This window comes from Scyliorhinus torazame, chromosome 21 (genome assembly GCF_047496885.1).
Source record: "Scyliorhinus torazame isolate Kashiwa2021f chromosome 21, sScyTor2.1, whole genome shotgun sequence".
Classification (NCBI taxonomy): Eukaryota; Metazoa; Chordata; class Chondrichthyes; order Carcharhiniformes; family Scyliorhinidae; genus Scyliorhinus; species Scyliorhinus torazame.
In genome coordinates this window covers 15,646,870-15,672,168 of record NC_092727.1, presented here as the reverse complement: position 1 = coordinate 15,672,168, position 25,299 = coordinate 15,646,870, and the positions used below count along the sequence as shown (strand labels likewise).

At 46.4% G+C, this 25,299-nt stretch overlaps 1 protein-coding gene across 1 annotated transcript; it reads right to left on the bottom strand.

Moving 5' to 3' along the window:
• Positions 1 to 6,286: 6,286 nt before the first annotated feature.
• Positions 6,287 to 23,347, bottom strand: LOC140398193 (transgelin-like). Its single transcript, XM_072486548.1, has 5 exons — positions 23,181 to 23,347; positions 15,090 to 15,289; positions 11,601 to 11,775; positions 10,454 to 10,556; positions 6,287 to 7,453 (listed from the first exon to the last, which is right to left on the bottom strand). The coding sequence occupies exons 2-5, from the start codon at positions 15,267 to 15,269 to the stop codon at positions 7,309 to 7,311; spliced, it is 603 nt and encodes a 200-aa protein (XP_072342649.1). The 5' UTR covers positions 15,270 to 15,289; positions 23,181 to 23,347; the 3' UTR covers positions 6,287 to 7,308.
• Positions 23,348 to 25,299: the final 1,952 nt, after the last annotated feature.

Sequence of the window (25,299 nt, the reverse complement as noted above, 5' to 3'; positions counted from 1 at the left end):
CCACCCCCCACCAAAGTACTTTTTGTTAAAGTCAACACATTAATGTCCTCCTTCATCTGGGATCGTAAGACTCCCAGAATCCTTGGGGCTTTTGTCTAAAGAGACAGACAATCAGGGGGCCTGGCTCTGCCCAATTTATTATTTTACTAGTGAGCAGCCAATATTCAGAAGATATTGCTGTGGTTCAGCGATCCTGGTTCCATATGGGGACAAATGGAAGCAAGCTCCTGCACTGTTTCTAGTCTTCGTGCAATCGTTACTGCGCCATTGCCTTTCTCTCCGGTGAGGTTTTCCTTGAATCCAGTGATGGTCTCCACCCTGAGACCTGGAAGCAGTTCAGGCCACATTCCAAGCTCTGTTTTCTGTCTTTGCTCGCCACCACCTGCAACAACCATCTTTTTCTATCAGCGGGTATGTACATGACGTTTAAGTCTTGGGAGCGGAGGGGAAGTGCCTGGAGAGGTTTGGAGACATGTTTGTGGAGGGGAGGTTGTGGTAAACCACTGTATTGTATTGTACTGTTGTACTGTTACATGCCTGGGCTTGTCCCTGCTGGCTCCTAACCACTGTAGTATATAATCTGTGTACTGTAGTAAACTGCCACTGTATTATATGTAATGTGGTAAACCACTGCCTGCTGGCTCCGCCTCCCCTCGGGCTCGGTATAAAGGTGGCTAGTCTCTGCCGCTGCCTCAGTTCGGGTCCGAGGCCAGGAGGCTTTCTGTTTAGTTTATTAAAGCCTCAGTTACGTTCACCACTCGTCGTGTGTTCACTGATGGCATATCAGAGGTTTGCTAGTTTTAAGGAGTTGACTGAGAAATTCCAACTGCCCTGGTTCCAGTCTTTAGAGGCAGGGTAATAGACTCAGAGAACAGTCTCGAACGAACCTGTATAACAGCGGCAGTACCGTGCATGGCAGTAACTGGAATCTGTACATAGTTAAGGATTACCAATAAGTGGTTCATGTTTAATCATACATGGCTCGATTTCCCCAGCCCCGCGCCGGGCCAGAGAATCGGCGCAACCGCGCCACGCCGACCCCACGCCAGTGCGCGATTCTCCGAGGTGCGGAGAATCGGCGACATTTGCGCCGGCGCGTTTGGCGCGGCGCCGGTCGCAGGCCGCCGATTCTCCGGCCCGGATGGGCCGAGCTGCCGCGCGGAAACGGCAGAGTCCCGCCGGCGCCGTTCACCCCTGGTCGCTGCCGGTGGGAACTCTGCGCGAAGGGTCGGGGGGCGGCCTGTGGAGTGGGGAAAAGCACTCCTTCCCCGGGGGGGGGGGGGGGGGGGGGGGGGGGGGGGGGGGGGGTCTGGCCCACGATCGGGGCCCACCAATCGGCGGGCCGGCCTCCCCCCCCGCCCCCCCCCCGGGCCTACTTTGTTGCGCGTCCAGCCCCAGAATCCCCGCGCCATATTGCGTCGGGGCCGGAGCGTTCCGTGAGTCTACCGCGCTTGCGTCGGTTGGCGCTTCGCCACTGCGCATGCGTGGTTTGGCGCCACCCCCAGTCCGCACCAGGTTGTAAGGCTGGAGCAGCGTGAACCAATCCAGCGCCGTGCTGGCCCCCTATGGGGGCCAGAATCCCTCCTACCCGCGCCCGTTTCGCACCGTCGTGAAATGCGATGGCGTTCACGACGGCACGGACACTCTGGCCCGCGATCGGTGAATCGCGCCCACAAAGCCTCAAGATCCCATCAATGAGACACCAAATGAACCCATAACACAACACTCTGGTTAAACTGCCATTCATATCCACAACTGCACCTTAAATTGGCTGAAATCTATTCCTTGATATTAGTAAACATATAAATCTATCCTGAGCTCGAATTGAAAGCAATAGCTCATTTTTGAAATGCCGACTTGGGCAGTCTCTAATAGGAACAAAATAAACATGAGCAGGAGCAGATAATATAATCTTTCAAGCCGTTCTACCGTTGCATATGATCATGACTGATCTTCCTCCTCAACTCTACTTGCGCTCCTGATTTCCTTGTCTTGTACGGCTTGTAGCTACTCCTACCAGGAGACTGGTTCTCTTGCGCCAATCTCATACAGTCACTGCAGCGTGTCTGCAGCCACTATGTGACATTTGCCATCCCACTGAGACCCCTCTTTCTGCTGCTGCTCTCTACTTCGCCCTCTAAGAGAGACCTCCGTAGCTTTTCGCCACTGATCAAATGGTCGAAACATTGACATATTATTTATGGGTGTCACTTTTTAGAAGTCGACCTTGCAATCTCAAAAACAGCTTCCACTTACAGGCCATAATCTGTATATGGAATTTAAATTCATCTCCTAGCATCCACATTTCAAAAGCCTGCATTTCCTTCCACAGATTTTATTTATTGTCCAGGTTTCCGAAGCATCCGGGAAAGTCGATGGTATGCAGCACCTAAAAAGGTTTTTTTCCTGTTGAAAGCTTGAATTTTCGGCCCTTTCTATCCAGCCCATCACTCAGAACCGTGCATTAGCTGGTCTTCATTGGCAATCTCATTTGAGGACCACATGGATAGTGAGGACTGAATTTGTAAATACTCCAAAAGATAGTCCTCTGAGGTTGGGTGGTGGGGGTCACAATAAACTGTTGGGTCATAGCTGGCAGAGTTTCAATTTTTCCCTAAATCTTCGATTGCTAATCTGGGAATGCTTAATGCTGACGCTGGGACCGGAGATGAAAAGGGATTTAATTCTCACCACAGGAGATGATGCAAATTAGTCCAAGTATATCTCTGGCAATGGTGTATTGAACAGGAGAGGCTCAAGTGCAAAAATCTTCAACGGTTCGAGAAATATGACTTCTTTGCTGCCAGGTTCCCAAGAGCTTTATCTACACTGATGAGTGGAAGTATATTTGGACAAGGTTATGTTTACAATGCAGTGTCCCATACCAAACATCTGTCTCCTGGTAGGAGTAGCTACAAGCAGCACAGGACAGGGAAATCAGGAGCGCAAGTAGAGTTGAGGAGGAAGATCAGTCATGAGCATATGCAACGGTAGAACGGCTTGAAAGATTATATTATCTGCTCCTGCTCATGTTTATTTTGTTCCTATTAGAGACTGCCCAAGTCGGCATTTCAAAAATGAGCTATTGCTTTCAATTCGAGCTCAGGATAGATTTATGTCAGTCTAGAACAAGTAACGCCATCTGGCATTTTTACCCGTCCTTCCGTACGAGGAATAAGTTGCATGGAGCTTTCGTTTGACTCCTCGATAGCATTGAGGACTGAACCACCTTGACTATTTTAATATTGCCCTTTGGTCCATGGCTCTCCACCTCACATCGGTGAAAAATAATAAGTGCATTTCTCCAGCACTTTGCACAACCTCAGGGCATCCTAAAGTGCTTGACAGCTAATTAAGTACATTTTTGAGACGCACGCACTTCTGCAAGAAATATGGCAGCCATTTTATGCATGACCAACTCCCATGAACAGCAGCACAATAATCTGGAGATAACCTATTGTCGCACTATTGATGGAGAATAAATATTGGCCAGGGTATAGGAGAACTTCCCTTTGAAATAATGACATGGGATCTTTAACATTCATCTCAAGAGGACAGAGAAGAGCTCGGTAGACACTAACCCTGACAGTGCAGCACTGGAGCATCACCTCGAGATGTTTGTGCTCAAATTGGTGACTTGAATCAAGTTTCCGCTCAGCGGATATCTCAGGGGAGTTAAGGGTTAATAATTAAACCCAATTGTGTTGCATCACAACTGACTTTCCAAGGTGAATAAGATGGTTTCGAAGTGTCATGCAAAGAAATCATAGATCGACTTCTGCTTTGAGGGTCCATCTCAGAAACAGGCAAATTACTGGAGTCTTTACAAAAGGACAATAGCAGTACAAAGACCAGTCCAGTCTGCTTTGAGAGTCCGATCATTATATAGGAAAAGTGCAAGGAGTTGGCTACAGTAATGAAGATAGTTATGAGTAAATAAGACATGACTTTGACTAGGATAATATGTATTATAAGGATCCATGCCAAGATTAGAAGAATAATCCATGCACTAGGAAGACAAGTTCACAAAACCGGACCTGGTCTTCTAATTAAGTTACAGGAAGTCATAGAAGTCGCCAGCGCACAAAAGGCTCTCCAGCCCATTGTGTAAAAACAACCGTCTAACTATTCCAATCCCATTTCCCAGCACTTGGCCCATAGCCTTGGCATCTCAAGTGCACATCTAAATATTTCGTACATTTTATAAGGGTCTCTGCCTCCACCACCCTTTCAGATAGTGAGTTCAAGACTCCCACCACCCTCTGGGTGAAATTATTCTTTCTCATCTCCTCTAAACCTCCTGCCCCTTACCGTAAATCAATGCCCCCTAGTTATTGATGCCTCCAAGGTGAAAATGTTTATCCGTCTACTCTATGCCCCTCAATGTTATACAATCGTGTACCCCCAAGTCTCCTCTGCTCAAAGGAAAACAACCCCAGCCTATTCAATCTCCCCTCATAACTAAAACTCTCCAGCCCAGGCAACATCCTGGTAAATTTCCTCTGCATCCTTTGCTGGGTTATCACTTTCCTCCTAGCACCTGGATTCCAGAACGGTGCACAATATTCTAGCGGTGATCCAAACCACATTTTTATACAGTTCCAGCATAACCTCCCTGCTCTTATGCTTCAGATAATAAAAAGGCCTTAATGAAGGGACTGGTGTACATGCCTACCAAGGTCTCTCTGATCCTTGGTGCTTCCCCCCCATTCTGCATGTAATCCCTGGCCTAGTTTGTTCAGCCCAAGTGCATTACCTCACATTTATCTGGATAGAATTCCATTTGCCACTGATCAGGCCATCTATATTGTCTGTAATGGGAGGCTATCCTTCCCACTATTTACCACCCACAAGTTTTGTATTATCTGCGAACTTACTGACCAACCCTCCTATTTTCAAGTCTAAATCATTTATATAAACCACAACAGCAACTCCAACATTGAGCCCTGCAGGATTCCACTGAACACCAGCTTCCTGTCAGAAAAACTACCCTCGACCATCACCCTCTGCTTTCTACCACTCAGCCAATTGACCAATTCCCTTGGATCCCAAGAACTCTTACCTTTGGCTATCAGTCTCCCATGTGGGACCTTATCAAAAGCTAAGTCCATGTAGACTACATCAAACACAGCCTTCATCCACACACCTGGTCACCTCTTCAACAAAAATCATGAAGTTGGTCAGATATGGCCTTCCCTCAAAACTATGCTGACCATTCTAGATTAACCCCTGCCTCTCCAAATGCAGATTAATTCTGTCCCTCAATTGTTTCCAATAGATTCCCCACCTCTTGAGGTTAAATTGACTGGCCTGTAGATCCTGGTGTGTCGGAGCACATCAGAGATGTGCTAGAGAATTTAGAATTGCCAGTGACTCTACTTTCTCCCTTGCCTCACTCAACAGGCTGGGATACATTTCATTTGGCCCTGGGGATTGGTCTACTTATGTATGCATGAAAAACCACTCAACCTCCTGTTAATTTCTTTAGTTTTATCATCACCCTACTCCTGATTTCTATACCCACACCACCCCCTTCACTAGTAAACACTGACGATCTCCAGCTCCACACACTAATTACCTGGGCGCAAATACACTTTTAAAAACAGATTTTCCTTTATTTTACCCGACAGTATCCTTTCATTTTCCCTTTTTGCTCTCCTATTTTTCCCTCTTGCACATGCTGTACTCCACAGCTTCTGCAGTCATGTAAGTGGCCTAACCGCAGGTACAAGTGTTGTTTTACACAACTATTTCCTATTCATTCAGGCATCAATGTGTCAAAAGCCCAACTGACATGGAGCGAGCTTTAATGCAAGTATAAAAGGAGTATAGTTCAGGGAGCTCGTGTCTACTGGAGTCATCACAAGTTGCGCTTATGCAAAGCCCAAGAGCCAGAGGGAGGAGTTAACAGTCCACACACACACAATTTCCTTTGCATCAACCTTGCTTGTTCTGGTTGTGTCGGAAGGTTTCTGGACCAACTCTTGGCACTGCCCTGGCAGAAGTGCCATCTTTCAGGTGGACATATCTATGGTGTCTAGTCCTGGCTAATCGATCCTTCAAATCAGTGCTATCATCTGATCATCAACTTATTGCTCTGTTAAATCCTGCTGAGGGGCAAGAAAGAAAAACCTCAGTGAAGTTTCCATTAGAGATTGGTGCTGGGCAATTCAGTAATTCCTCATCTTCCTCCAATCTTGGATACAAACAGCCCCGCTGGTTATACCCAATTTGGTTGTATGCAGTAAGACAAAGTCACCACTTGATTAACAAAAGATGCCAACAATTCTCCATCTCAAAAACTTTTATTAAGTTATGGTTTCAAAATGACAAAGCAAACAAAAAATGCACAAAATTTAGGGCTAAATGATTCAGAATTTTTGTTTAACAAAAAATTAATGTACAACATACTTGAAACAGTAATTCTCAGCAGGGACATTTGAACATTTGTTTCAGAAATCCGATCATACGAGTCCTTAAGACAATCTGCTTTTTAAAAAATTGCAGATCAACTCTGCTACCCACACCCATTCATTGCTCCCAACAAAATAGCAGAGTTGCAGGGGTGCAAGTGCCGTTGTTTTCCTTCTTGTGCAAGTTATTTCTCAACTTCTAATTGTTTTGTTTGGAAATTAAAATTTGCCAACAATAAACATTCCCCACAACAGTGCGGTGTGAATGGCAACGATGAGAGCGAGGGGATAATTGGAGGGCAACTCATTGAATGCAACAGGTGAGCATCGGAAGTTTAAAGAATGGGAATGTCATTGTAGTGGCTATTCCCCGTGGCCATTGAATCTTCTTATGCTCAATTATTCCAAACATGTCTTTTCAAATTGTTTCAAAACTTCATTTTTAAAAATGTACACTATTTCATTACTAGCCAAGTAGACTGACAGTGACAAAGTAATAATAAAAAAAAAAAGTAAAGCAGGCTGGTTAAGCCATACAAAATGATAAACCTTTCCAACATGCTCTTTACACGATTCCACAACCATGTTTGAAATTACAAGTTTGCAATGTGACATGCAGTCCTTGGCAGCTATCAGGGTGGGTTATGTATATAGTTTTTCTCTGTAGACATTCCAAATTACAGCCCACATCCGGGGAGGCGGGGTGGGGGGGGGGGGGGGGGGGGGGCGGGAGAATAAAACAAACGACTATAAAGAAACTGCCAAAATAATAAATAACCACTACTTGTCTACATCACAATTGAATGTTTAGTGTTATGAGCTGTTTGGGCTTGTGGACTTTGAAATGGTAAAAATCATGCTTTACAGAGAGAGGGTTCAATGACTGTTGTTTTTTTTAGCTAATGATCTGTCGGGATTGTCCATAGCCAACCATTCCAGCCTGCGACGCTCCTTGATTGCTTCCCATCTGGAGGCCGATGATGCTCTTGCCCTGGGCCAGCTGCTCATCTGTGAACTCGCGCTTGTTCTCCTGTGCTTTCCTGAAATTCCAAGCAAGCGGAACAGCAAGTTAATCGTCTGGCTGATGTGAACATGGCACCCTTGTGCAGAATCCACCTCCACCAGGCACCCTGTGCCGAATCCACCTCCACCGTGCACACTGTACAGAATCCACAAGGCACAATCCCAATAGCTCGCCCAGGTCCATGCAATTGTTCTGAACAATTTCAAAAGTGCTTTAAGTAACTTGGATTCAGTCAAAGCATATGGGGGGGGGGGGGGGGGGTGATTCCCTAATGCTGATTTGAAGTCCACAAGTAACTGAGGTGCAAAAACAAGTGTCCATTAACAAATTCTTCCGAACACCCATGTCCACAAAGTCACTTTCTGTTACAGAGGAGCTTCTCCCACCCACCATCTGGATTAGAATTTAGCCAAGGCAAAAAGATTCCTCCCACCCAGAGGATTTGTGCCTCAAACACAAAGGTTTGTGCATGCTCATTCCTCCGCCCATCTGCCCCCCACACACCCAGTCATCTGTCGAACACCAATGCATTGGTTTCTACATGCCTGGACGATACTAAGTGAGAGGAGGGGGAAGACCAGGTTAACTGGGGAATGTTACTATTGTTGAATTAAGGCTGAACACTGTACAGGTATACGAGGCATCAAGATAAATCCATGGAATGTGCTGTTGCATCTTCTGGTTATGCCCAGGCGTTTTATTTTTAAACTAAGAATGCAGAAAATTGTACAGTCATATGTTTTTAAGATGACAAGATTCGTAGCCAAGATGTGGAGATGTTGGACTGGGGTGGGCACAGTAAAAAGTCTTATAACACCAGGTTAAAGTCCAGCAGGTCTGTTTGGAATTACTAGCTTTTGGAGCGCAGCTCCTTTATCAGGTGAAGATTTGTAGGGGCGGCACAGTGGTTGGCACTGCTGCCTCACAGCACTGAGGACCCGGGTCACTGTCCGTGTGGAGTTTGCACATTCTCTCCGCGTCTGTGTGGGTCTCACCCCCACAACCCAAAGATGTGCAGGGTTAGGTGGACTGGCCACGCTAAATTGCAATTCAACAAAAAAAAAAAAAAGGATAACAGACAAAAATCTATCTACAAGTTAAGGTTTACAACCAACATCTCTAAACAGGCTACTTAATGATCCACTCACCGACTTGGATTATCTGGTCACCCTCGCCGACTAAAATAATAAGTGAGAAGATGATTAAAGTTTGAATTTTGGAATGAGTTGGCAGAATAATTAATGGCTTGGAGGTTGGGCTCACCCTGTTACGAGCATTACATGGCACGTGATTTGGGCCACGTTAAGCGAGTGGGCAAATGTAATATAATGTGGAAAATAGGGGGCGGGATTCTCTGATATGGAGACAGAGTGCCCACGCCGTCGTGAATGCCGTTGCGTTTCACGACGGCGTGAAACAGCCGTGGGCACTACCAATGCTGGCCCCCGATGGAGCGTTTCACGCCGCTCCAGCCCCCCATCTGTGCGGCAACTGGGCACCGCACCAACCCACGCATGCGCAGTGGCGACACGCCAACCTGCAGTGACCTTCCTGAACGTGCCTGCCCCGACGCAACATGGCGCGGGGGTTCGGGGCTGGCACGCGCATCAAAGTAGGCCCGGGGAGAGAGAGAGGCCGTCCCGCCGATTGGTGGGCCCCGATCGTGGGCCAGACCCCATCAGAGGCCCCCCCCGGGAACAGAGCACCCCCCCCCGCCCCTGCGCGCAGAGTCCCGCCGGCTGTGACCAGGTGTGGACGGTGCCGGCGGGACTCTGCCGTTTCTGCGCTGCCGCTCAGCCCATCCGGGCCAGTGTATCGGTGGCCTGGCCGCAGACAGCAGCCCGCGACCGGCACCGTCCCAAACTCGCCGGTTATTCTCCGCTCCTCGGAGAATCACGTGCCGCCGTCGGGGCGGCGTGGCGCGGTGGCGGCGATTCTCCGGCTCGGAGAATCCCGCCCAGGAGGTTACCCACAGTGGAAGGCAGACTATCCGATTGGCTTAAATTGAGGGAGGGGGAGAATGCACAAGGAGATCTGGCGTTTGCCGAAAGCAAGCATGCCGGTGCAGCAAGAGGTAAAGGCAATAAATGATATGTTGGCCTTCATAGAGAGGTGCCCAGGTCCTGTAACTATACATGGCCCTTGGTGACCACACCTGGAATAGTGCGTGTAGTTTTGGTCTCCTTACCAGGGGATGTCCTCGCTATTGAAGGAGTCCAGACTGATTCCTGGGATGGTGGGGATGGGCACTTGCGTACGAGGAGAGATTGAGTTGGTTAGGATTATATGCAACGGAGTTTGGAAGAATGAGGCAGGGGGAGGGACCTCAGAAACTAACAGGACTAGTTAGGGTGGGGTAGATGCAGGAAGAATATTCCAGGTGGCAGGGGATTTTCAGTCGAAGGGTACTGGGTAAACCATTTAGGACTGAGACGAGGCAAATTTTCTTCTGTGGAGTAGTGAGCCTGTGGAATTTGCCATCATAGAAAGCAGTTGAAGTCAAAACAAATGTTATGTTTTCAAGAAGGAGCTAGATAAAGCTCTTGGGGCTAAAGGGATCAAGGGATATTGGGCGGGGGCGGGGTTGAGAAAGAGAAAGCAGGTTACCGAGTTGCATAAACCAGCCATCACCATAATGGCAGAGCAGATTTGAGGGCCAAATGGCCTATGCCTGCTCCTATGTTTACTTTACTCCTACAGATGTACCTACTGTAGCCTAGTCCCCACTGCGGTGAGAAGAGTACATGCTTTTTGTTCCGGGTAACTTGTACAGCCACAGATGTGTTGAACCAAACAAATTTAACCCGGCAATCTGATCAATTTTTATTGATACACACCAGCTCAGATTTTATTGCCAACAAAGCCTCTCAAAAATGAGGATTCTAGTTGGTCAAATCCCATTGCTACACTTTAGTCAACTATTTGCTCCCTCAATCAGACATGATCTGGGTTTATAGCCATCAAGGAAACCCAACCATGCTTGTAATAATATGACTTTTATAGACATGCTACTCACTTGTGGAACCAGTTCATATCACCATGATAATGTCCATCATTTCTTGTTACTGCAATGCTTCCCAAAGCCATGAGGGTTCTCTGAACAGCAGCCATATCCTTCGCTGCAAGGGGGAAAACAAATTGAAGTGCATTCATTGAAAATTGTTCAGTCCATCACTACAGGATCTACAAGCCAACATAACAAAATCCAGCCTAGATGTTCACCAAGAATTGAATTGCTCTGGAAACTAGCACCAAATTACAATGGGCACGATCGAATGGCCTCTGACTCGGATTCAACGAGGCATTTAAATCTCGAGATTTGCGACGCTCAGAATATCTCGAGATGTTGCGATCTGGATCGCGTCCTCACTGGAATTGATCTAGATCTGCATATTTAAATATGTCTGTGCCCAATTCTCCGAAGGCTGGGAACCAGTACCGTTTAGCACTGGCTCACACCACACAAACGTGGACTTAGAGAGGGGAGGTGCTTCCAGGCAATCGGAGGCCAGGGCGCCCATTTGGGATGTTCCTCACCAAGGCTTAAAAAAAAAGACGAGTCCTATTTGATAGCGGGGGTCATTCCTGGCACTGCGGGCATTGAGAAAAGAACCCGCCATATGTGCCCAAATAGGAAATTATGCCCAACATGTTTCTGCTGAGGTGGCTATTAGTACAAGGGACTATTAGTACAAGGGACAATAGCATTTAAACACTTATGCAGTACAACATTTGCACCCAAATATTTCTCCATGCTTTATTTAAAATTAATTTTCAATTCTTTAAAACCCAGTTGTAATTTTGCAGGCTAGGCACTAATTAAACCCACTGCCAGCTGCAATCACCTGAAAAATATTTTTGCACTTTACCTTCCAAATCACTGCCCAATTGTGCTGGTTCATGAAATTTTACTGGTGTAGCCAAGACATGTCAGCTGATCATTTACAATGCCTCAAAGATCACTTTAAAATGGGGAGGGCGAGGTGTATCATAAAAACAGTTAAAACTTCAGTCACCACTGTTGCTGAGACCCAGTTAACCACCAAGTTCTGGCACCCAAAATGGCAATTAAAAATTTAAGAGATGCTTACAAACGGTCACTACACTCGGCACTAAAAATGGTAGCCCTGACCTCAAAAAGCTCCATTAATACGTTTACATACATTCCCACAGATCCACAGTCTGGAAGATGTCAGTTTTGTTGACTCCATACGCCTCAGCAGCTGTCAAAAATCGGGACACCTGTTCCATTTGTTTAAAAGCCTTGTCAGTGCCTTGAATCTTCTTAATGGGTTTCTTGTCCTCTGAATAGAGACTGTTAATCAGTTGGCTCAATATCTGCAACAGAAGAAGTGCTTCAGGTGATGTTGTAATACCCAATCGCGACACAAGTATAGAGCAATAGCAGACACCCAGCAGTCTGCTTCGGAAATGGGTATTGGGCCCAAAATTTTAATTCCATTGCCAACTAGAGAATTGAATCCCATGTTAATTGGTCAGAAGCCCTCCCCAATATTGGATTATTATACAACCAGGAGCAATACGCCACATGGTTCACACAAGCCGACTGCCAGTCAGCAAGATAGTGGCTGTGTTGTTAACCCTGGGGTAACACTGATTGCACATGATGCAATTAACTGATCAAGTATACACCAAACTAAGGCATTGGTTCAATATGATTTATTGATCTCTAGTAACAAAACACACAGCTGCCGGTGGGTTGACTCTCTACTAGCCTAGGTAACTAAAGCCAACTATCTAGACCAGGCTAGCTCTGATCCACATGTAGGTGGTGTTGAATGATTTGTGCACCCCGACTGTCACTAGAGTGGTCACCAGTGGAAAGAGGCAGAGTGCTGATGCCTCGTGTGTTTTATAGTTGGAAGCCCCACTCTGGTGTCCCGTCTTGTGATTGGTCGTGTTCGGTTCTGTATATTGATTGGCTCACCTGGGTGTCTGTCGCTGCCTGCTTTTACCTCGTGGATGTGCATGGGTGCATATTATGACATCCCCCCTTTTTAAAAAAAGTTTGTCGGCTGCTTATAGCAGAAACGATATATTTACAAGAGTAACTATATAGCAAAACAAATAAATCGGAGAGTGGATGTACATGTACATGTAAGGTGTCTAGCGTGCAGAAACAGAACAACTTATGTACAAGGAATTATTTACAAGTCCAATCGTTGAGGCTGTCGTCAGATTCTTGTGGACCTCCTGAGAGGTGGAGGCGAAGATGAAGGTGTCTTGGCCAGTTGGCATGCAGCCAGGTTGGTGGCCTCGTGATGCGAGGTGTCCGGAACGGGCAGAAGGACATCTGGGAAAGCGAGATCTGGTGGTGGGCAGTCAAATTTGTGTAGTGCTCTTCTGTTGCACCTTACAGTAGATCCATCAGCCATGCAAACCACGAATGACATGGGAGCAAACTGTCGAACAACAACAGCTGGAGCTGACCAGCCTCCACTAGGCAACTGGATGCGAACAGCGCCCTTCGGAGAGAGCACCAGCAGATCCATAGCGTGAGCATCATATGTGGTCTTTTGCCGGGTTCTGATCTGCTGCATCTTTTGCAGCACTGGAAGGTGATCCAGGTCAGGTACATGAATGGCCGGAACAATCGTCCTCTGGATCGGTGATGGGATCCGGTTCCAAGTCCAGCAGCCCTTGCTGCACACTTCGAACTAGTTTTCGTTGGAACTGGTACCACTGGTCCCCTGTCGGAGGTGCAGATCTGCAAAGAGCAGCATAATGGCCGAGCTTCTTGCAGTTACAGTGTCTGCCTCTCGCAGGGCATTGCCGCTTTAAATGGGCGGTGCCGCAGTTGGGGCACGTCATTACGTCGGCGTTGTGACGCTCGTCGCGTCATCGCGCCTGCGCAGTGCGGTCAGCCGCCGCTCGCACCTGCGCAGTGTAGTCTTCGGCCGTTTCGTTTTCCCGACCCTGATGCGCATGCGTGGGACCCCTGGAAAAGCGCACAAAATGGCCGCCTTCATCGATGCTCAGCCCCCACATTCGGGCAATGGCCTGTACACTCTCAGCGTCGCGGGAGGAGAGTTGGCCCTGCTCTCCCGACTTCAGGCGGGAATAGCAACTTTTCGCCAGTTCGTGGACTTTGCATGTCTCGATGGCCACTGGCAGGGTCATGTCTTTTATTTTTAGGAGCTGCTCCCGCAGGGCGTCGGAGTGGACGCCAAACACAATCTGATCCCTGATGAGGGAGTCAGCGGTGTCTCCGTAGTTGCAGGATTGCGCTAGAATGTGAAGCGGAGTAAGAAAGGACTGAAAACGCTCATCCTTACCCTGAAGGCGCTGCTGGAATACATAACGCTCAAAGCTTTCATTTGTCTCGACCTCACAGTGACTGTCGAATTTGGCGAGGACAGTCTGGAACTTGGCCTTGCCCTCACCGTTGGAGAAAGTGAAGATTTGGATGGCCTGGTCCCCCGCAGTAGACAGCAACAGGGCGATTTTTCGCGCACCGGAGGCAATTTCGAGGCCCGAGGCCCCAAGGTATAGGCTGAATTTTTGTTTGAAGACCCACCAGTTGGTGCCAAGGCTCCCGCAGATGCGGAGCTGCCTGGATCTTTTCCATGCCACAGGAAGACAGTTGCTGGTCTTCAGAGAATCTTCAAGGTAAATTACTTAGAGGCAGTAGCCACTCCTGGTATCATGTCGTGTTGTTCACCCTGGGGTAACACGGATTGCACACAATGCAATTAACTGATCAAGTATACACCAAACGAAGGCGTTGGTTCAATGTGAGATTGATTGAACTCTTAACAAAACACACAGCTGCCGGTGGGTTGATTCTCTACTACCCTAAGTAACTAAAGCCAACTATCTAGACCAGGCTAGCTCTGATCCACATGTAGGAGGTGTTGAATGATTTGTACACCCTGACTATCACTATAGCTATCACCAGTGGAAAGAGGCAGTGCGCTGATGCCTTGTGTGTTTTATAGGTGGAGGTCCCCCTCTGGTGTACCATCTTGTGATTGGTCGTGTTCTGTTCTGTATATTGATTGGCTCACCTGGGTGTCTGTCACTGCCTGCTTTTACCTCCTGATGTGCATGGGTGCATATTATGACAGTGGCCAGTTTTCTACCTCAACTGCACTCTTCCAAATTCCCTCGTGTCCAAAAAGTGATCCAATGTTGGAATATATCAATGTCTGGGAGCATTCCCAATCCTCTGGTTTTAGCCCAGAAGTGATACATAAAACCCAGAAGTGATACAAAATGTAGCATGTGCATCATTTTCACTCTACAGTGGAGACATTTTTGGGGCTTGGCATTGTAGCCGCTTGCCATTACAGCCAAGGTAGGAAAATATCAGGTTCAACAGAATCTGGGTTGGGGGACAGGATCACATGACAATAGAATTAAATCAGGAACATCAGCAAGAGACCACTTTGCTGTTGGCATTCTCCCTTGGTTTTGCCCCCAAAAGGCTGTACAGCTATCAGCAACACTGCACATTTAATGGTCTACACAATTCATCCAACCATTGGAGATGTAAATCCAGATGGCATTACTACAAAAAAAATGTGCGCCAACGTTATAGCATTTTTCTGACAAATAGAACATAGAACAACCAGAGGCTTTGGTCAGCTTCAAACTTGGATCAATCCATCCTTAGAAAAAAGGATACTCACTGTGCCATCCTTAAGCCAAACTTGGAAACCAGGTCTCCCAGGCTCAGGTCGACCCACACCGGCTCCACACTGAGCAACAATCCACTCCACTAGCCGCTCCTCCAGTTCAGGTTCATACTTCTTCTCGATCTTGTTACGAATGTCCCGACTAAGTCCAAAAGAAGGTCCTGTATTGGCCATCTTTATCAGTTAAGTAATACCTGTGGCAGATTTGGGGAGAGTTAGGGACGATTATTGGGAAGAAAAAGTTTTTAAAAAATCTTTCCAATGAGCACCAGATGTGTCAAAGACACCACCATTGCAATGCAGTAAATAGAACAGCCAATGCGTACACAGCATAAACTCTCCCACAAACAGCAGTGATAAATGACCAGATCATTTGTTTCTTAATGTCAATTGAAGGGTAAATATTGGCCAGGAGACCAGGGATATCTTCCTTGAAAGTAGGACATGAAATCTTTTACATCCAGAGCACGCATAGGGTCCATGTTCAACATCTCATTAAAAAGACAGCGCTTCTGACAGAGCAGTGCGCCCTCGGTGCTGCAATGGAGGGAGGGCCTCATCTAGTGCACAAGCCCTGGAGTGCAACTCAGACCTGGAATCTTGTGATTCAGAGGCAAGTATGTTACCAACTGAACCACGAGTTTTGGGGTCGGGCCGAGTGCCTGAATCATACATCACTAGACCAGTTTGGTAGGAAAAATGCAAAATCCAATTGGCATGCAGGGCCCAAAAAGGCAGTCCAGACCAGAAGCAGCATTTGGCAGACAGGCTATGGGATCCTTTACACGTGGTCAAGTGGGGCTTGAACGCACAACTTCACTTAGTTAGGTGGCAACTAGCGGCTTTTCACAGTAACTTCATTTGAAGCCTACTTGTGACAATAAGCGATTTTAATTTCATTTTAGAGCAAGGGTGGGGGGGGGGGGGGGGGAATGTGGTGGAGAGAGTGATTGGGCTTCCAGGAAGAGCCCGACAGCAGATGGAAAGATGCAGTGGAGATTCAAACAGCAGGATTGGTAGAGAAACAGGTGATCAAGAATCCAAAAACAAAACAAAACAAAAGAGAGAGTGTTACCAATGAAGATTCTCTGGAAGCTCAAGGAGTCGATGAATTAAATAAATAGAAAACAGCCACTCAAACACCACCCACCCTCCCAGGGATCAGCATAAGAGATTGCAAACATTTTATTTTCTTAGTTATAAAATGGCCCCATGCTGATGAGATTGTAGTTCTATTTTGGATAGAATCTGGCTGTTACGATATGCCAATGTGGTGATATTTAGACAATGACTGCTTAGATGCTAATGTTTGAACTTTTACAAACAATTAACATTTAGTTCTCTTTCATCTACATTCTTGATGCAGAAAAGCAATACGTGTAATATTCCAATTATTTCAAAGTACAGTATTCAATAATTGCCACATCAGGATATGATCAGGCATGGCATGCATGAAAAAACATGAGAAACCCGTGTAATTCAACTACATGGTGGGATGTATTTTCCTTCGACAGTATTGCAAGTGAGAGAGCAGTTTGAATATTCATAGAATCCCTACAGTTCAGGAGGCCATTGGGCCCATCAAGTCTGCATCGACCCCCAAAGAGCATCCTACCTAGGCCTTCCCTGCAACAACCCCAGCTAAGCTTTTGGACACTAAAAGGGCAATTTAGCATGGTCAATCCACCTAACTTGCACAGAGGAAACCCACGCAGACATGGGGAGAACGTGCAAATTCCACACAGTCACCAGAGGCTGGAATTGAACCTGGATCCTTGGCACTGTGAGGCAGCAAACGCTTCCATTTTATGTTGAAGAGTTCTCTTCAACAAAATCAGTAGGTTCAACCATCTAGCCAAAACAAATAGACCACACAAGTTAATGATTAAACTATTATACTAGATAGTGGAGTTGCTGTGGCAACATGCACGTCATAGTCTCCACTATCCATAGCTTGGACTCCAACTATCTTTCCATTACTTGGGTTGACCAGGAATCTCACGCTCTTACCATCCCAGGCGTTGCCATGTTGGAAGGATTTGCAAGTTGATGTGCAACCTGGTTTGGCAGCATAAAGAGCTCCTTCCACGGCCATCAGGTCTTGGGAGTGGGACTCAAACCTACAGCTTCTAGCTCCGAGGCAGGGTCTCCCGTATTACATATTTAAGTTTATGGAAATACTTTTTAAATGTTAGATTAAATTGAACTGTGAAATCTCAAAACTAGTGAAATGCTATTGGAGAGAGGGTGAATATTCAGTACCACCATTCAGTCAGGCGGTTAAGACAAACCACGTTCCAGCCATTTGATAGGATGGAGCAGTTGAAGTGGGTAGAAAGGCCTTTTGGATATCTAACCATTTTATGATCCTGTGTTAACCAGACTCATGATTATTAAAGGCACTAGTGTGGAAAGTATTACACAAGACCAATTAATCCTGGTGTTAAAACATTTGATAAAATGGATAGCTGCTCGTTATTTTACTTGGGAGGTGCAGGTCATGGAAAGGTCAGACATTACTGCGGGAAATGGCTTCCATTGCTGCAGTTTAAATAATTGCACAACACTGGTTAGTACTGCTGCCTCACGGCACCAGGGTTCAATATCCGGCCTTGGGTCCCCTCCACACGGGTTGCTACAGCCAACTGTGCAGAATTGGACAGCTCCCAGTTAAAGCAACTGAGACCCTTGCACGTTGAGAAATGAGAAAGAAATTGAATTGACTAATAAAGTGGAGGGTGGGGTAGAAACATCCGGACTCCTGTCAAGTGCTCTGATACTCAGCTGCTGTAATGAACTCCACTCTGCAGGCAGGCTCTTTATTAGATCGAACACCAGCAGTTTTCATTGAAAGTTTGGAGTAGACGCGGATGTACTGCTCAAAACGAAACACCTCATCATGAAGATAAATTCTTACTGCAGGTGGCAGGCCCTATTTGCGAATCCAAAAACCTCACCTCAATATCATGCCCCTTTAAAATGTATGAACAGGTTTCAGCTTTTTTCAGAAGCTTCATAGACTGAAGCTGTTCCAGGGAACAAAGAACAGCCAATGGAGATGGGAAGAGTCCCCGTACCACAGCCCAGTCAGCTATGTGTTCGCGATATAAAATGTTTAAAAATGATTAGGCAGCCGACTTGCTGGCCTCACCAGCAATCGGCTGAGGGCTCAAGTTAGAGACATGGAACAATCCATCAGAATGCTCAGGTATTAATTGGCCCCCATTCTGACCTGCACAGATGCTGCCCGACCAGCTGAGTATTTTGCGGCATTAGCTTGACCTGGCAATTGGCCTGGGGCTCCCTTTACATACTTCCGAGCCTAGAAGTTGACGAGAGGACAAGTAGCAACGTGGAAGCTTTCAATCAGCCCATACTTGGCACGTTTGCTATAGCTGTGGGAAGATAGCAAGGCAAAGGGTCGGCTGGTGCATTTACCACAAGCTGTCCTTCAGTACAAAAAGACCACTTCCCCCATTAACATTAATTGGCAGAATTCTGCCCAATGGAATAGGCAATCAAACAGGCCGAGATTTTTAGTGTCACAAGTAGGCTTACACTGCAATGAAGTTACTGTGAAAATCCCCTCTGTGAAAATCCCCTAGTCGCCACACTACAGTACCCGTTCGGGTACACTCGAGGGAGAATGCAGAATGTCTAATTCATCTAACAAGCACGTCTTTCTGGACATGGGGAGGAAACCAGAGCACCCAGAGGAAACCCCCGCAGACACAGGGAGAATGTGCAGACTCCACACGGACGGTGACCCAAGCCAGGAATCAAACCCAGGTCCCTGGTGAAGTGAAGCAACAGTGCTAACCACTGCTACCATCCCACCCATTAGGATTCTCTGATGGGAAGTCAGCTGAACCCACTGACAAAAAAAGAGAGATTTCCAAAAAGTTCTACCCCATGCGAGGGAGTTTCACATCTCATTTCTCCCCTTCCCCTCTCCCCCCCAATTCAAGCTTAAAATAGTAATTAATTCAACCAGAAGGAAGCACAATCTTGAGTTTTAGGATCTCATCCGGATTAGAAATTGGTTTCCAATGAAAACCCATACAAGTATGAGGCAGAAATTCCACTTGATGCTAGAGATACTGCTTTTCAGTCTGGGATTATTTGAACTGCTATGGGCATACAATTACAATGGGGGGGGGGGCAGCACAGTGGTTAGAACTGCTGCCTCACGGCACAGGAGGACCTGGGTTCCATCCTGGCCCCGGGTCACTGTCCGTGTGGAGTTTGCACATGCTCCCAGTGTCTGCGTGGGTCCCACCCCCCCATAACGCAAAGATGATGCAGGGTAGGGACTAAAATTGCCCCATAACTGGGGAAACAAAGAGGGTACATAATTACAACAATCCTTTTAACAGGAAACATCACAGCTCATTGTGATAGTGATAAGCTATGTTCACAGAATCATAGAATTTACAGTGCAGAAGGAGGCCATTGAGTCTGCACCGGCTCTTGGAAAGAGCACGCTACCCAAGCCCACACCTCCACCCTATCCCCATAACCAGTAACCCCACCCAACATTAAGGGCAATTTTGGACACCAAGGGCAATTTAGCTTGGCCAATCCACCTAACCTGCACATCTTCGGACTGTGGGAGGAAACCGGAGCACCCGGAGGAAACCCACGCACACACGGGGAGAACGTGCAGACTCCGCACAGACAGTGACCCCAAGCCGGGAATCGAACCTGGGACCCTGGAGCTGTGAAGCAATTGTGCTAACCACAATGCTACCGTGCTGCCCTAAGCGTTTTGTAGGGAATTGCAAGGTTGTGGCACCCATGAGTGAATGGGCCATTCCATATTCTGAATTAACTGAAAAATCATTCACTGATTTTTTTTTTTTTTACTGTATTGCAGAATCTCCCTGCTGGTCCTCAAAATGTTAGATGTTTTAATTTTAGAACATTTGTTGAGTAGCATTGTAAATATTATGGCCTTCAACCTTTTCCTGTCTCTGGTTTGATTATAGTTTATGGCAAGGCTTGATGGCCTTGGATGCGTCTCAAGGTTTCCTAGTCGACATTCAATGCAGCCGAATGTTATGTCTTAGTACAAAGTCACTTCGATAGCACGGGCAGCTGTTTGTGGAGGACCAGTCACCCAGGAACCCATTTATTCCAGAACAAGAAACTGATCATAGAACATAGAACGATACAGCGCAGTACAGGCCCTTCGGCCCACGATGTTGCACCGAAACAAAAGCCATCCAACCTACACTATGCCATTGTCATCCATATGTTTATCCAATAAACTTTTAAATGCCCTCAATGTTGGCGAGTTCACCACTGTAGCAGGTAGGGCATTCCACGGCCTCACTACTCTTTGCGTAAAGAACCTACCTCTGACCTCTGTCCTATATCTATTACCCCTCAGTTTAAAGTTATGTCCCCTCATGCCAGCCATATCCATCCGCGGGAGAAGGCTCTCACTGTCCACCCTATCCAACCCCCTGATCATTTTGTATGCCTCTATTAAGTCTCCTCTTAACCTTCTTCTCTCCAACGAAAACAACCTCAAGTCCATCAGCCTTTCCTCATAAGATTTTCCCTCCATACCAGGCAACATCCTGGTAAATCTCCTCTGCACCCGCTCCAAAGCCTCCACGTCCTTCCTATAATGCGGTGACCAGAACTGTACGCAATACTCCAAATGCGGCCGTACCAGAGTTCTGTAGTGAGATCAACTAGTAAAAAGTATCCAAAGCACCAATCCTCAACAGTTGAACTTTTGAGACATTCTGACTTCTAGTGCTGCCATCCCTGCAAAACACTGACGCCAAATCTATTTCAATTTTTGGTCACGGCATCAAGTTTATCAACAACTAGCGAGCACATTATAATGAAGCAAAACTCCACAAGGCACTTCAGGGTGTCCAGTCTAAACTGTGCAAGGAGACATTAAGACAGATTGCCAAACGCTTGTGTCAAGATTTTAAGGGTATAGAATTGCTAAACCTCATTCTCTACTTTGGATGGTTCAATCATCCATTCTCAGCTTCCACAATGCTGTTGAAGCCGTCTCTAGATGGCATAACAGAGATGGTCTGCTACCCACTTAGCACCTCCCCACATCAAAGGGCAATCCCCCCCCCCCACCCCATTTTCGATCCCCTCAAATGAGTCGAATAGCAAGTTCCGCACACCAAAATCATAGCTCGAGGTTGTGGTTTAACGACCTTCCCATCAGCTGTAAGGCCCACACAAGAATGTCTCATTAATGTCGACACTGTTTTTCAGCTGACCTGCCAATTTCAAATATCACAACTCGGAAGTAACTAGTCTCAAATCCAACCATACAAGTTCAATTTTCATTAACAATATTTCCACAATCTGTACAGAAAATATTTTAGTGTCACAAGTTACATTAACACTGCAATGAAGTTACTGTGAAAATGGGCAGCACAGTGGCGCAGTGGTTAGCAGTGCTGTCTCACAGCAACAAGGTCCCATGTTCGTTCCCGGCTCAGGGTCACTATCCGATGGGAGTTTGCACATTTTCCCTGTGCTTGCGTGGGTTTCTGCTCCACAACCCAAAAATGTGCAGGGTAGGTGTATTGGCCACGCTAAATTGCCCCTTAATTGGAAAAATGAATTGGGTCCTCTAAATTTATTTTTTAAAAAGAAGTTACTGTGAAAAGTCCCTAGTCGCCACACTACAGCACCTGTTCAGGTACACAGTGGGAGAATTCAGAATGTCCAAATGATCTAACAACCACGTCTATTGGGGACTTGTGGGAGGAAACCGGAGCAAACCCACGCAGACACAGGGACAACGTGCAGACTCCGCGCAGACAGCAGCCCAAGCCAGGAATCGAACCCGCGTACCTGGTACAGGGAGCCCATATGATCCAAAGCATGAAAAAGTAAAATAAAGTTGCTTAAAAAAAAGACTGTGGGATGTTGAGATATGCGGTAGCCTACTGCAAAGGGAGTGGTGGAGAAGAGAGAGAAAAAAAAAAAAGAGTTCCAGAGAGAGAGAATATAGTGCTGGGAGGGGCTGGCTGCACGAGAGACCAGTTGAAATTTCGTCCAGGGCTGCACCTTAAGGCTGGAGGAGATCGCATAAGATAGGAGGACTTAAAATTCAGGGTCCTGGAAGGCAGGCTGGGCGGTGAAGTAAGTCACAAGTGAGGAGGACAAGTGGGGCTCTGTACATCGACAGCTAAGTTTGATATTTGAAAAAAAAAGTTTGCAATAGGAACAAAGCAATCCACTGACGACTCGGTTACCACCCCACATTTGCAAGTGCCGGTATATTTGATGCAATAGCTCACCTGTCCTAGAGGATTGGGGTAAATCGGTCATTTAGAACAATGGGACCAGTGAGATAAACAAATGTGTTCAGGTCAGAGGGACTAGCCGGTATTCGGGCAAACTGATAACTGCAGAATGGGACTTATTGATCTATCCATTTAAAATTTTAAAACTCCATAAGTTGTGAATTGGAGAAAGTAACGAGTCAATTTCGCCCTCGCATGTTCCCTACATTAAAAAGGTCTCAACGGCGCAAATCTAAAAAAGGTTTGAAGTAATTTTAAAAACTTCAATAGGGTTGCCAATCTTAAAAAAAAAAAAATCCTTTCCAACAAGAGCATCCGGAGTAGAGCAACTGTTTCGTTTCTTGCAAAGAGTCCCACAGGATTCAGAACGAGCAACACCCAACGTTACAAACACTCGCTCGCTTACTGCACAGTAAACAGGCTGGCGAACTACCTTGCCAGTTACATTAAAATCTTAAAAGACCCCACCCACCCACGAGTTACCGGACAGACCTGTACCTGTAGACAAAAGTAACAATTTGCAATAGGGCGTCTAAGAAGTTCCACTCGAATTCCATTTTTGTTAAGAAGTACACAAATTTAGCAAACCAGTATTGTCAGCGAGATCAAATGTTACTTCACCATTCACAGACCACCCTCCAAATACATTAAAGCCAGGTCAGTTTTAATTTTTTTTGAGAACAATTCGTAATCCAGCGACACAAAAGTTGTGTCCAATTAATTACGACTGAGAAATAAGAAAGAGAACATGACAAGAGGCAGTTAGCTACATGCTGTCGTTACTTACTTTTATTTTATTTTCCCCCGCCCACAGCAGTCACAACTTGTTGCTTTCACTTCTCAAGCCGAGAGTGAGGGCTTCGAGCCTGAGACTTTGCACTAAAAAAGGTCTCATTATCACCATGACGTCAGCTCATCCAGAAAAAAGGAAAGCAACGCCTTACATGGGCAATCAATATTGAGGCAGCCTCCTTATTTGGTAAAAGTAGCAAATAAAGGCAAATAAAAGCTGGAGGGGGGCAGGTTCATGGAAATTGACACATTCCCCACATTCCAAACTTATGGTGATTTTCAAAGCCTTTAAACCAGAGCGTCCATTTATGGAGAGCAGGCAGCCTTATGGACCCCTTTTTGAATAAGGCATCGCTTCTGAACAGAATTCGCAAAAGAAAACACAAATGTTGGTTACTCTTTCCAGAATATTGCATAAAATTGAAGGTGTGTAAAAGCTACTCGGAGGGAGAGAGGCTTGACCCAGGTGGCTAGATATAAGGTGCAGCCTCCGACAAGGTTCTGTGAGAATTGCTGATGTCTGAGCATCTCAGTCAATTCATTGAAAGATTGACAGCAAAGGGTTTTTATTACACATTTTGCCGAAGTAATAGTATTCGGATGCCGAACCTTCCTGACTTTAAGTTGCATTTTTTAAATGCTTTATTCGTGTTTGTAATTTCCGCTTCGTGCTCTTGCTCCACCCCCATTAATATAAAGTTTTGGCTGTTCATCCTCATTATATAGGAATGGGTGGGCAGTCCTGGTGCTGTAATTTCATTGGGGGTACTGACACCTGCTGGCCGATCTGCCACATCACAACGCTGTTGGGTTGGAATGGCAACACTCCATCCGTCAACAACAACTAACATGTGGGGGTGGGTTACCCAGTTCACCTTGTTGCTGTGACAACATGCACATTTTTACATGCGCGTTGGGCCCATGGATAGTGATGGTAGAGGCTGACCAGGCAGCCCCCCCCCCCATTATCACCGCCTCCCTGGCATTGGCATGTTGTTTGACCGCGCCTTCCATGGCCATCGTGTCCGGAAGAGACTCTTGGAACCCGGTGCTTCCGGCTCTGGGAACGCTATCCACTGCGCCAGAAGTATAAAATTATGAGGGATGTAGGGTGGACAGGAAGGTGCCTATAATAATCTTTATTCATGTCATAAGTAGGCTTACATTAACACTGCAATAAAGTGACTGTGAAAATCCCCTAGACACCTGTTCGGGTACACAGAGGGAGAATTCAGAATGTCCAATTCACCTAACAGCACGTCTTTTGGGATGAAACAGGAGCACCCGGAGGAAACCCACGCAGACACAGGGAGGACGTGCAGACTCCATGCAGTGACCCGAGCTGGGAATTGAACCTGGGACCCTGGCGCTGCTAACCACTGTGCTACCTGTAGCTTTCCCCTTAGGCGAGGGGTCAATAAACTAGGGGGCTTAGATTTAAGGTAATGGGCAGAAGGTATAGAGGGGATGTGAGGAAAAGCTTTTTCACCCAGAAGGTGATTGCAATCTGGAACTCGCTGCCTGAAAGAGTGGCAGAGGCGGCAACCTTCACAACATTTAAGAAGTATTTAGATGAGCAGTTGAAATGCCACAGAGTACAGAGCTACAGACCAAGTGTTGGAAAATGGGATTAGAATGGTTAGGTGCTTGATGGTGGGTGTGGGTGTGATGGGCCGAATGGTCACACTCCATGCTGTAAAACACTTGAGACTCTGTAATACTGCCAACAGCGACAGCTTCTTACCAAAGCAACTGTGGATGCTGGAAAACTGGAGTAAAAACAGAAAATGCTGGAAATATTCAACACGTCTCAAAGTATCTCTGGAGAATGGAACAGAGTCAACGTTTTAGGTTGATGACCATTCAACAGAACACTTCTCTGCTTCTGTCTCCAGCATTTTCTGTTTTTAATTGAACGACAATTTCAATTTATGCAGCATCTTTTTACATAATACTGCTATGGGAGAGGCGTTTTCAGAACCCCAAAATGTATCATGGAGCTCTACCAACCTCCACCTTTAATGCTATTGTTGCTTTTCTGAGCACACGGTCCCTAGGTGTGATATTACAATTATGGACACGTGGGGTTGTAAACACAAAACAATGTTTATTCT